At 42.5% G+C, this 13,425-nt stretch overlaps 1 protein-coding gene across 2 annotated transcripts; it reads right to left on the bottom strand.

Moving 5' to 3' along the window:
- Positions 1 to 2,534: 2,534 nt before the first annotated feature.
- On the bottom strand, positions 2,535 to 13,283 carry C7H1orf50 (chromosome 7 C1orf50 homolog). 2 transcript variants are annotated; one of them, XM_048351054.1, is made up of 5 exons: positions 13,176 to 13,283; positions 12,967 to 13,082; positions 6,964 to 7,050; positions 3,680 to 3,811; positions 2,535 to 3,219 (listed from the first exon to the last, which is right to left on the bottom strand). In XM_048351054.1, exons 1-5 carry the CDS (start codon positions 13,237 to 13,239, stop codon positions 3,034 to 3,036), a joined length of 585 nt encoding a protein of 194 aa, XP_048207011.1. In that variant the 5' UTR covers positions 13,240 to 13,283; the 3' UTR covers positions 2,535 to 3,033. The 2 variants fall into 2 exon arrangements, with proteins under 2 accessions (XP_048207011.1, XP_048207012.1); XM_048351055.1 differs by having other exon boundaries at positions 13,185 to 13,270.
- Positions 13,284 to 13,425: the final 142 nt, after the last annotated feature.

Genomic DNA, 13,425 nt, shown 5'->3' with positions numbered 1-13,425 from the left:
CTGGTTAATTGCAAATGAGAGTTTAGGGGACGTGCCCAGGCTGGCTTCAAAGCTGAAGCCTCACATGTCAGCCTCCTGATTAGCTAGATTATATGAGCTACCAGTGCCCATTGGCACCAGTAGTAGTAGTCTTTGCTGAAGCTGGTACTTGGCTTAACCAGGGAAGAGAAATGGCACTACCTAGTGGCTGGTGCAGGAGAAGTTTTCTTTTGAATCACTGCTCTGTTCGAAGTGAGAGTGGTGGCCAGGTGCTGGTGGCTCACACCTGTAATCCTAGCTACTCAGGAGACTGAGATCTGAGGATCACAATTCAAAGCCCGTGCCGGCAGGAAAATCTATGAGACTCTTATCTCCAATTAACCACCACAAAACTGAAAGGGGAGCTGTGCCTCAAAGTGGTAGAATGCTAGCTAGCCTTGAGCAAAAGAGCTCAACAATAACCCAGGCCCTGAGTTCAAGACTCATGACCAAAAAAAAAAAAGGGGGCAAGGATGATTTACATTTTCAAAGGATCAATCTAATGTCTGTAAGCCCAATTAACTGGAGAAGCTGACTTGTGGAAAAAGCAGAAATGCTAGTTGGGAGTTTTCCTAGTCAAAATGAGAATCAAGGGCTGGGAATGTGGCTTAGTGTTTGCCTAGCATGCACAAAACCCTGGGTTCCATTCCTCAGTACCACATAAACAGAAAAAGCAGGAAGTGGTGCATTGGCTCAAGTGGTATAGTGCTAGCATTGAGTATAACAAGCTCAGGGACAGTGCCCAGGCCCTGAGTTCAAACCCCAGGACTGGCAAAACAAACAAACAAAAAAAAACCCCAAAACAAAGAATCAATTCTGGATCCTGGATGGCTCCTTCAGTATCATCACACTTAACCACTTCATAATGCTGCCTCTTGTATCCACAAATAAGTTCTCTATTCCTCTCTTAATTAACTAAGCACTGTAGCAGACATAAATAGGTGTTCAATGATGCAATGACCCCTGCCTCCTCACACGCATCCCCTATGTAATTTCTTCCCTAGTGTGGGCTGATGTAAGAATTCATACTTAAGCTTGCAACCTCCATCCTAACAGACTCTTTCCACCTTGATGGAGAAAAATGCCATGCCGTAGAAGTTCATGGGATAAGAAAGTGAGGGCAACCACCACGAACTAGTGAAGAACTGAAATTCTACCAACAACACAAGTGAGCTCAGAAGCACGTCGTAAGGCTTTCAGAGCCCAGCCTTAGCTTACTTGATAGCAGCCTTTGCAGGGTTTCCCAGGGAGAAATCCTAAAGCAGAAGACCCAGTGATATTTTGTTGAACATCTGGCCTATAAACTATGACCTAATTAATACATGTTTGACGGGCTGGGGATATGGCCTAGTGGCAAGAGTGCTTGCCTCGTATACATGAAGCCCTGGGTTCAATTCCCCAGCACCACATATACAAAAAAAAAAAAAAAAAAACAGCCAGAAGCGGTGCTGTGGCTCAAGTGGCAGAGTACTAGCCTTGAGCAAAAAAAGAAGCCAGGGATAGTATGCAGGCCCTGAGTCCAAAACCCAGGACTGGCCAAAAAAAAAGAATCCACGTTCAGAACAATCAGGGAGGGAAAAAAACAACACCTGACAGAATACATGTTTGTTGTTTTAAACCACTAAATCTGTGGCCATTTGTTGTTTTGTTGGTTTTTGTTTTTTAAATAAAACATCTGCTCAAAATGTGTCATTATATACAGGTCAGACTATTCTAAAGACCTAGGATACTTTCTATGTCAGAATCAACTACTGTGCTGCTAACATCTCTTCCCTCTGGTCCTACAGCATCCCAGATAGAGCCTTTCATTGTTTCATTCCACAAACTTGAGTGACCAAGTATCATCTGTGTGACCTTACTAGATCTTTATGCTGGTCTAGGATGGTTTATAGCTCACAAGGATAGGAAGTTATAAGGAAAGTTCATGAACAGCAGGATAGAGTTTGTATGTAATCAAGTAGATCAACACAAGGGATATTCATCTTCAGGAAGAAACTTGAGCACTATGAGTTCAAGTATAGCCATGCTGGACATATCAAACGTGTAGTCTGTTAGGTTGAACAAACAGAATAAAGTCCTACAAGAACCCAGTCAGGAGTAAAGAGTAATCTAGCCAAAAAGCTCATTTAGTTAATGAATTAGGAGTTTCTATCTGAGTTGCCTCATAATCTGAGAAGAGAGGTTGTCTCTTTTTCTTTTCCTCTCTCCCACTGTCCTTTTCCACAATTCCCTAAAACTGCTACATTATTACTGGGTTTGTCCAGCCATGTGTGGATGAACTCAACCTCTCTGTCTCAAGGAAGCTACACAGTGGATTATGTAGTAATTTAATGGTGGCCTTCTACATCTCTTCCAAGTCTGAAACTCAATGAAGTTTAAGGATGACTACCCTACTCCACCTGCACCAAATGTGCCCTTTACCACTGTCTCAGATTCCCTGGCCACTTCTCCTAGGTAGAAAGGGCAGAAAGATAAGCCAGCCCTTGCCAATACTCCAGAAACTTCACTCACTTTGATTCAGCCATACTGAGGTTTTATTTGGTTGTCTGTTGTGGTTTGAATCATCCTCATACATGTAATATTGTGGTTCTTGAATGAATCAAAAGCTGGCTGCATCAGCTGTGAGACAGCTCCACCTCAGTCTCAAATAAAAGACTGAAAATGTGCTCCTCTGGAAGATGACCTACCAACCTGACTGAAATGAAGACTCTTCCTTCTCTAACACTTTGGCTTAAGGGAAGAACCGCTGGAGATGAATAAGGAAACTACACTAGCCAATCCTCTGAAACAGACTGGCTGAGTATCTGTAGCCCCAAGCAGATCCCCCAAGAGAATGCTGCAAGTCCTTACCATCCCATCTGAGAGCAACACTAACATTTATATTCCATCCAAGATGGAGCTGATTTACCTACATGTCCTTGATTCTCATGACTCCTACCATCAAGGCAGAGAATGGGGCAACAAGGAAGTGACAGTTAGGACCCTGTCATGAGAGTTGCTGGCCAAAGTCCACATTCAGTGAGTTAGTCCCTGGAAGGTAGGCTCAGTGCTTGGGGGCAGGGCCACTGGCTGGCTTAGCAGCTTGTCCATTATGCTGATTTTAGCATCTTGCTTCTCAATGTCCTCATATGGAGTCCAAGACAAATCATGTTGAAGCTTGTAGGCACCAAGGAAGTCATGTGGACAGCTTGTTCCCCACTCCTAAAGAAGCAAAGGAGGGTAGAAGGTAAGCAAACTGGATTCTCTTCCTACGTAAGCCACAGATTTCTTTTTGGGCTTTTTGCTTCAGATTAGTTGGAACCATCTTTGGAAAGAGGTTACATTATACATCAGATCCTCTCCTTATCACAGCTAATGAGATAATTTAAGCATGTACATCTTTTAGTCATTCCTGCTAATTTAATGTAATAATTTTTTTTGGTTTATTTTTTTGCTTTGCTTTTGGAGCCCTGAACTCACCATGCAGCCCAGGTCAGTTGTGATCTGGCAAACCTCCTACCTCAGCCTCCCCAGTGCTGAGATTGAAGGGGTATGCCACCATATCTGCCTCAATATTCTAAGAAATAATATGCCAGTTCACATGCCTACATTTTCATACACATATGCCAAAAATTTCTCAAAGGCTGGAGTCGCTCTGGAAGTAAAGAATAAATGTTCTTACCTCTGGGGAAATAATGGAAAAGTATTGTTGACCACTCTCTCGCTTATAAAGGTAGTAAATGTTGCCAGGTTTTTTTACCATATTACAAGCTACGTGGTGCAAGTCAGCATCCCTGCGAGCATCTTCTAGTACCTGAGATTCACAGAAGCATATAAATAAATGAAGGATTATAAGTAACAGGTACTTATACACAGAGATCAAAGTTGAACCAAGAGGATATAAACCACCTAGAGTATTTGCAAGCAATGAGACTGAGGCAATAATAGAGCTTCTGAACAAAGAAAAGGACCTGATGTCTCTAGTATGATTATGTGAAGGGAGGGGCCTAACAGGAGACCCCACAGGTTCCTTCTAAGATGCTGTTCTCAGAAGGCATTACTGAATTGAGCACTAATGGCTCATGCCTGTGATCCTAGCTACTCAAGAGAATTAGACCTGAGGATCAAGGTTTGAAGCCAGCATGGGCAGACAAATCCCCCTGATTGTGTGTGTGTGTGTGTGTGTGTGTGTGTGTGTGTGTGTGTGTGTGTTCTTTTTTGCCAATCCTGGAGCTTGAACTCAGTGTCTGAGCACTGTCCTGAGCTTTTTGCTCAAGTCTAGCACTCTACCACTTGAGTCACAGCACCACTTCTGGCTTTTTCTGTTTATGTGGTACTGAGGAACCCAGGGCATGCTAGGCAAGCACTCTACCGCTAAGCCACATTCCCAGCCCATTCCCCACCCCCATTCTTAGCTCCAATTAATAAGCAAAAAACGAAGATGTGAAGATTTGGCTCAAGTGATAGAGCACCAGCCTAAGTGAGAGTGAGAAGCCCTGAGTTCAAACCCCAGTACTGGTGTGCATGCATGCGCACACACACACACACACACACACACACACACACACACACACAAGGCAATACCAGCTTCCCAAAAGGAGTTACTTTTTTGTTTGTTTTTATTTGAAGCTCTGACTTGTGATCTCAAACTTGTGATCTTCCTGCCTCCACTCTCTTAAGTGCTAGGATGAGAGTTACACACCATCAAGAATGAAAGCATGGGGGCTGGGGATATAGCCTAGTGGCAAGAGTGCCTGCCTCGGATACACGAGGCCCTAGGTTCGATTCCCCAGCACCACATATACAGAAAACGGCCAGAAGCGGCGCTGTGGCTCAAGTGGCAGAGTGCTAGCCTTGAGCGGGAAGACGCCAGGGACAGTGCTCAGGCCCTGAGTCCAAGGCCCAGAACTGGCCAAAAAAAAAAAAAAAAAAAAAGAATGAAAGCATGAGTGAACATGTGTTGTTATAAGAGCCTGAACCTAACCCTTGAATCTCTGGCTCCTTGTTTAGATATATGCTCTCTCCTCACACATATGTTCCTGCAGTGACTAGATGCAGTTAGCAGGCCTCGCTCCAAGCCAAGCCATGCCAGCAACTTTTACCTTTTTTTTTAAAATTTAATTTATTTATTAATTGAACACAAATTTTTTGACAAGGTGTTGTGCAAAAAGGGTACAGTTACATAGTAGGGCAGTGTGTACATTTCTTGTGATATCTTACGCCCTGTTTTTCTATCCCTTCTCTAGGTCAGGTAGACATATATACAATATACAATGTATCAAGAACATATACAGAGAATATTTACCAGCACAGTAACAGACAAAGGCCTGATATCGGTCATCCACAGAGAACTCAAAAAACTAAGCCCCTCCAAGCCCAATAAACCTATTAGGAAATGGGCAAAAGAGCTAAAGAGAGACTTCACAAGAGAAGATATAAAAATGGCAAAGAAACATATGAGGAAATGCTCAACATCCCTGCTAGTAAAGGAAATGCAAATAAAAACAACCCTGAGATACCACCTCACCCCAGTTAGAATGGCCTATACTCTGAACTCAGGAAACAACAAATGCTAGAGGGGCTGTGGGGAAAGAGGAACCCTTCTCCATTGTTGGTGGGAGTGCAAATTAGTACAACCACTTTGGAGAACAGTATGGAGGTTTCTCAAAAAGCTCAATATAGACCTACCCTATGACCCAGCCATACCACTCCTAGGCATCTATCCTAAACAGCAAAATCCAAGATATCAAAAAGGCATTTGTAGGTAGGGCTGGGGATATGGCCCAGTGGCAAGAGAGCTTGTCTCGTATACATGAGGCCCTGGGTTCGATTCCCCAGCACCACATATACAGAAAACGGCCACAAGTGGCGCTGTGGCTCAAGTGGCAGAGTGCTAGCCTTGAGCTAAAGGAAGCCAGGGACAGTGCTCAGGCCCTGAGTCCAAGGCCCAGGACTGGCCAAAAAAAAAAAAAAAAGGCATTTGTACTTCCATGTTTATCGCGGCACAATTCACAATAGCCAAAATATGGAAACAACCCAGATGCCCCTCCACAGATGAATGGATCCAAAAAATATGGTACTTATACACAATGGAATACTACATAGCGATTAGGAATGGTGAAATACTGTTATTCGCAGGGAAATGGTCAGAACTTGAACAAATAATGTTGAGTGAGACAAGCCTAGAACACAGAAAACAAAGGGGCATGATCTCCCTGATATATGACTGTTAACAAAGGGAGACGGAGAGACAGTAGAGACCAAGTCTGTGAATACTGTATATGTTCTTGATACATTGTATATTGCATATATGTCAACCTGACCTAGACAAGGGATAGAAAAACAGGTCGTAAGATATCACAAGAAATGTACACACTGCCCTACTATGTAACTGCACCCTCTTTGCACAACACCTTGTAAAAAAAATTATGTCCAATCAATAAAAATAAAAAAAAGAACATATACAGTAGACTTTTATCTTAAACCTAAAAACTATCAGCTAAATAAACCTCTTTATAAAGCTAGCCTGCAGGGCTGGGAATATGGCCTAGTGGCAAGAGTGCTTGCCTTGTATACATGAAGCACTGGGTTCGATTCTTCAGTACCACATATATAGAAAAGGCCAGAAGTGGTGCTGTGGCTCAAGTGGTCGAGTGCTCGCCTTGAGCAAAAAGAAGCCAGGGACAGTGCTCAAGCCCTGAGTCCAAGCCCCAGGATTGGCAAAAAAAATAAAATAAAATAATTTAATAAATAAAAATAAAAATAAATAAAGCTAGTCTGCCTCAGGTATTTTATCATAGTTAACACAAAACAGACTAATACAACCTCTTAGGCTTACTCCTATTTTACCAGAATACTCTACATGACGGAGGAACTAAAAAACAAGTAAGTTACAGTGATTACAAGCAAGTTCAGCCAATCCTATGAACTAAAGAAGATGAAAGCCTGTATAAAGGTTTCTCTTACCTTCCTTGCTTGTTCCTGCAAATGTTGAATTTGCTCAGCTATGACTGTCAGTTTGTTGGTAGCATTTGCTCGGATGAATTCATCAGCCTGTTGGTGAGAGAAAACCAAACTATGGGCAAAAAAAGATGATATTTCTATGATGTTCTCATTTAGAGTCCAATGTGAAGAATTAAGACAACATCTTTATTAATGCCTCAAATACAACTCCTATTCTCACTGTTGCCATGTAAATTCCCACCCATCCAAAGGCCCAGCTCAAATAACACTGCTTAGGAAATGCCTACCCTGTCATCATCCCTCACCACAGAATAAAGTGTTCCTTCTAGTCTGTTTCCATTGCTTTCTACCTGAACTCTAATAGTACTGAACTTCTTTGGTCTTCCAACATGTCCTTCTCTCTTGATACCAAATATAGGATTATGAGATGTATTTTAAAAGGCTACATAATCAAGCTGGACACCTCAATTGACACTATAGTACAGTGTTACACATCTATATAGTACAAGCTACTCAGGAAGCTGAGAGAGAAACATTGCTTGAGCCTTGAGTAATAAGGAGACTAAGCTAATCATAGTGATACTCCTTTTCTAAACAAACAAACAAAACCAATATTATTTTACAGACTTGAAAAAAGCTACACTGTGATTGTTAATCTTGAAACTTGAGGAATGCTTAAGAGATTAAAAAAGCCCACCTCTGGATGTGTCTTTGAGGACATTTTCAGAGGACTAACAAAGGGGAAAGACCTGTAGTGAATGTGGGTGTCACCGTCTCCCAGCTGGGGTGCTCACATAGAAGGAGAAAAGGAGAAAGCCAGGCAGAACAGTCCTTCTGTCTTCCCTTGTTTCTGTCAATAGCCTCTGCTCCACCTCATCATGTCACCATAATGTTCTACCTCAACACAGGCCTGGAATCAACTGAGCTGAGGACTATAAACAGAACACTCTCAAACCATGAGCTAACATTAATACAGATACTGTGTCACAGAAAATAAAAAAATCTAATTCAGATATACATACAAATATGCATAGGTCATGGCTGTAATCCTAGCTACTCGGGAGGCTGAGATGGAGGACCACAGTTCAAAGCCAGCCTGGGCAGGAAAGTCCTTGAGACTCTTATCTCCAAAGAACCACCAGAAAACCAGAAGTAATGCTGTGGCTCAAAGTGGTAGAGCACTAGCCTAGAGCCAAAGAGCCGGGGGCCAGCATCCAGGTCCTGAGTTCAAGCCCCATAACCAACCAAAAAAAGATTGCCCATCATGCTAAGAAATGAAACTGAAGGCAATGAAAACTGTTTAAAACTGTTTTCAAATCTAGGAGACTCATGACCAACTCATTTAGTAGGAAGGAGTATCATTCAGGCATCAGAACGCTGAAAAACTGCCAGCTTACTTTCAAGAAAAGATTTATTTCCAGTGGCACCCAATTAGATTAGGAAAAAGAAATCACTAGGTCAGGGCTGAGGACATGACTAAAGTGGTAGAGGACTTGCTTAGAAAGCTCAAAGCCCTAGTACTTTTTTTTTTTTTTTAAGGAAATTAGTAAGATAAGAAACATTACAAGAATTTTCGGGTTAGTTGAGGAATCTTACAGTAAAGTCAGGTATAAGCCAGTAGTATAACTAAAGACAAATGATACATGTCAATGATATCAATCATTTCCACAAAATCATATCCAGCAATTGCTTTGACAGCCACACTAGGCACTCTACACATGAGCAAACAGCTCTCTGAGTTGTCTACACCGTCTAGTGCAACTACCCAGCAGAAATGTGAAGCAAATCATAAACATTTAAAATTTTCTAGTAACCACATTAGAAGCAAAAATGGGTAAAACTAACTATATTTAAAATTTCAACATGTAATCAAATTTTAAAAATTGTTGCTAAGTATTGGTCGTTCAGCCTCTAATCCTAACTACGCAGGTGGCTGAGATATGAAAATTACAATTCAAAGCCTGCCCAGGCAGGAAAGTCCCTGATAATATTATCTCCAATTAATCACCAAAAACCCAGAAGTGGAGCTGTGGCTCCAGGAGTAAACCACTAACTAGCCTTGAGCAAACAAGCTCAGGAGAAGTACCCAGGCCCTGAGTTCAAGCCCCAGGATTGGCACAAAATAAACAAATGAATGAATGAATAAGTGAATGAGTAAAAATAAAAGTTGTTAGTAAGAAGGTCTTGGGATGTAGCTCAGTGGTAGAGCACTTGCTTAACATGCACAAGGCACTGCCTTCCATTTCCAGCACACATATACAGAAGTCATATTAAAAAGCCTTCAAAATACGATATATTTTGCTTACATGTTTTCTGTAATGCATGTTAAGTAAAGGTTACTTAAAAATATGTTATATTTTATATTCAGTACGTCTCAATATGGATGTTAAACTTTCCACTAGAAATACTTTATATTTCAAATACTTCAAATACTTCGTATCTAGACTTCATTTAAAAAAAAGTTTAAAAAGCCAAACCATGCCTGGTACAGGTGGCTCACACCTGTTATCATTGCTACTCAGTAAGCTGGGATCTGAGGATCATGGTTTGAAGCCAGCCCAGACAGGAGACTCTTATCTCCATTTAACCACTAAAAAAGCTGAAAGTGAAGCTATGGCTCAAATGGTTGAGCACTAAAGCTCAGGATAGCACCCTGGCCCTGAGTTCAAGCCCCAGGACCTGTGTACACAACACACACACACACACACACACACACACACACAATCCACATACTCAAACCATCGCAACTATACTTAAGTTTCAGCAATGAATTAACTAAGAAGTTTTAAAATTCAAACTATTTAAAATTAAATTAAAATTCAAGTAGGGCACTGTTGGTTTACCCCTATAATCCTAGCTACTCAGGAGACTGAGACCTGAAAGCTTTGGTCAAACCCAGTCTAGACAGACAAAATCTTGGGATTCCAATTCGCCAACAAAAGACTGGAAGCAGAGGTTTGGCTCAAGTTGTAGAGCACTAGTTGTAATTGAAAAAGTAGATCAAGACTTGAGTCTCTGAGTTTTGCCCCAGTACCAGCACAAATCAAATGAAATAAAAATCCAGTGCCTCAGTCACAGTAATCACACAATCCAGGTGTCCAGTAGCCATATGTAACTGGTGGCCACCATATTTTTCAGAACAGCTTAGATGACTAATACCAACAAAAAGAAATAAAGATATAAAGCCACTATAATGTACTATAATTATGTGACAGCACAGGTCAAAGATGAACAAATGAATAAAATAACTAGCATAATAAGGAGTGGTGAAGAATGTAAGAACTGAAACGTTCATGTGGCTCAAATGTATTAATATTCAGCTAGCAATACTATCTTTGAATGGAATGGGGCATGGCATTCTTCAGATAAGAAGGTCAAAAATGAGACCTAAAGGTAGGGAAGGATCAGTCACAAAGCAAGTAGGAAAAAGCTTCAGACATTTCTGAGGCTCACACAGTTGGAGAATGGTGAGAGGAGGAAATTACAGAATAAGTTTCTTTTTCTTTAACTTAAAAAAAAAAAAAGGAGCCTGATGCAGTGGTGTGCACATGTAGCCCCAACTACTCAGGAGGCTGAGGTAGGAGGATTGTGAGTCTACAGTTTAAGGCCAGCCTCAGCAGAAGAAAGAGGAGTGCAAGGATGGATGCATCAGGGCCTTATAACTCTTGATTTAAAAATAAAAAGTAGCTGGGAACATGGCTCAGCAGTATAATGCTTGCCTAGCATGCATGAAGCCCTGGGTTTGATTCCTCAGTACCTTATAAATAGAAAAAGCTGGAGGTGGCACTGTGGCTCAAGTGGTAGAGTGCCAGCCTCGAGAACAGAGAGGCTCAGAGACAGAGCCCAGGCCCTTAGTTCAATCCTAGGACAGGCAAAACAAACAAAAGGAAAACAAATCCTACATTTTGTTCCTAGGACAGGTGAGCCATATAGCTGATGACAGAGCAGGTAGTTTCTAGAGCTAAGGCAGGTCTGGATTAGGAGTATTCTTACACTAAATCTACATCTTCCTTTTTTAAAGGTAGTAGTTTGTATAAAAAAAGAGCCTGATTAAAACAGAAATGAAGAATTCCTATAATGAATTACTCCCAACCTCTCAGGACACCTTTATGAAGTTAAGAGATAATAACTACACCTCCTCATTTTAGGAATTAAGACTCAGAGCAATGTACATGTATCCTATATCCATTCAATTAGTAATACTGTGTGGCAACCTAAGTTTTCACAGCTCACACGATAGGTGATTTTGAACCTAGTTCAGTCAGATTTCAAAATTCACACCTTAATATCAAACCTCCTAACACACATGTGAACACACTTGTGAACATGTGAACACACATTAAGTGGAATAACAGAGGTTAGTCCTGTGAAGAAGGACTATTTATTTCAGTACACAGACAGTAAATATGTTTGATTCAGTTTGTCTGTAGAGTGTTTTTTCTTCATGTTCTTGGAAACGTTATATTGGGGAAATTGAGGCAGCACAAAATGTATCCTTTATATTTCAACTGCATTGTAGTATGAAAGACAAAAACTGGGTTCTTCTTTCTTCCTTTAGTTTGGGCCATTGTGATAAACATGATAGTCATTCAGTAACACATAAAAATGTTGTTGAGGGGCTGGGGATATGGCCTAGTGGCAAGAGCGCTTGCCTCGTATACATGAAGCCCTGGGTTCGATTCCCCAGCACCACATATACAGAAAATGGCCAGAAGTGGCGCTGTGGCTCAAGTGGCGGAGTGCTAGCCTTGAGCAAAAAACAAGCCAGGGACAGTGCTCAGGCCCTGAGTCCAAGGCCCAGGACTGGCAAAAAAAAAAAAAAAAATGTTGTTGATCCAACATTTTGTCTCTGGCAGCAATCCTTCCAATAAGTGATCTGATTAAACAGACACATGATATTCTCCTAATCCATAAAAGCTGTACTTTGCTACTACCTCTCTAAAGAAGAGAAAACACAAGGTTTTAATTTGGAAAAAAAACACCAAAACTTTCTTATTTGTTTCTAAGGTTTAAGCAGCCAGACCTTAAATCTGTGCATACTTAAGAGGGATCCACAAGAGAAAATCTTGATAAGAGATGAGAACGAATTTAGCTTCTCACTGAATTTAGTTTTCCACGAGTGTGTATAAAGTAGCTGCAGTCCAAGGCTGGAAGTGAAGCTCAACTTCCCGCATAGGCCCTGAAGCTCAATCCCTAGTACTCTCAAAAATAATAAATGAATGAATGAGAGAGATAAGTCGTTTGCTTGAAGCTAATATTAAAAGGAGGTTTAAGACTTGTGTCCAAGCCAGTCCATGGTAGCTCACCCCTGTAATCCTAACTACTCAGGAGCCTGAGAGCAGAGGGGGCAGACAAATCTTTGAGACCTTCATGTCCAATTAAACACCAAAAAGCTGGAAGTGTCAGCTTTTTAAGCAAAAGGGCTAAGGAAGAAAGAGAGAGTTCAAGCCCAGTACCAGCACACATACACACACACAAAAAAGCATGCCCAAACTTCCAGTGCTTTATCCATTATTTTGCCTTTCCTCCTATTTTTTATCTTGGCAATCGATATCTAAGCTATTGTGTCTAGGGGAATGAGGACACAGGACAAAATGTGGAGTCCCTACTGCACCCAGTTTTTGGGTAACTGATAGAAATCTGATGGGAAGCAGCATGGATTACAGTAGTTTTCGTCACGTGTGGCCTGGGAAGAGGTACTTCTGTACTTGAGAAGGTTTAAATGAAATAAGGAATACCGAAAGTGCTTTACAACGTCTCCCACGAAAGGAGGTCGTGGGAGCTCAGGTGGTGGGTGGTTGATAAAAAGTCTTCGGTCTCCAGTCTCGCAAGGTGAGAGCCGGAGACGGACAGCCGCTCACGACGACAGTGGGCTTTCCCCGAGAAACCTGAGACATGAACAAGCGCTACTCCCTTCTAAGAGGCGGTGAGATCCGAGCCGAGAGACGCGGGGCAGACTGCGAATGAAGATAGTTATTCCTCACTTCCCCAGCCACGCCTCCTCACCTTCTGCACCTGCTCGGCGAGCGCTACCAGGTCCAAGGGGTCCCCGACGCGGCGGGTGTGGTAGGGGCTCACCAGGGCCAGGTCGCCGGGGGTCCGGGAGGGCTCCACCAGGGTTCCTGTGACACACAGGAAGATAGGCGTAAGCTCCCTCCCTCGGCCTCCGGCGGGGCCTCCTTGCTCCCCAAAGAGCCCCTCTCCTCCCCGCGTACCCGCCTGACCGGCTGGTCTCGCTGTCCCTCCCTCTGCTCTCCCAGGCGACGCCGAGGCCTCCATGACAGACCGCAAAACGCCCCACCACCACCCCGCCGAGCCAGCCGGAAGAGAATGCTCACAGCGACTCTGGGCGGAGCTCCCGTATTCCCTAGCCATTGGACACAGCCTGAGCTCGAAGGCGGGGCTCCAACTGAAGCTCCGGGTCCTAATTGGGTAAAAGCAGAAGAGGCGGGCACCCAAGGCCGG

This window comes from Perognathus longimembris, chromosome 7 (genome assembly GCF_023159225.1).
Source record: "Perognathus longimembris pacificus isolate PPM17 chromosome 7, ASM2315922v1, whole genome shotgun sequence".
Classification (NCBI taxonomy): domain Eukaryota; kingdom Metazoa; phylum Chordata; class Mammalia; order Rodentia; family Heteromyidae; genus Perognathus; species Perognathus longimembris.
This window is presented reverse-complemented; position numbering and strand designations above follow the sequence as displayed.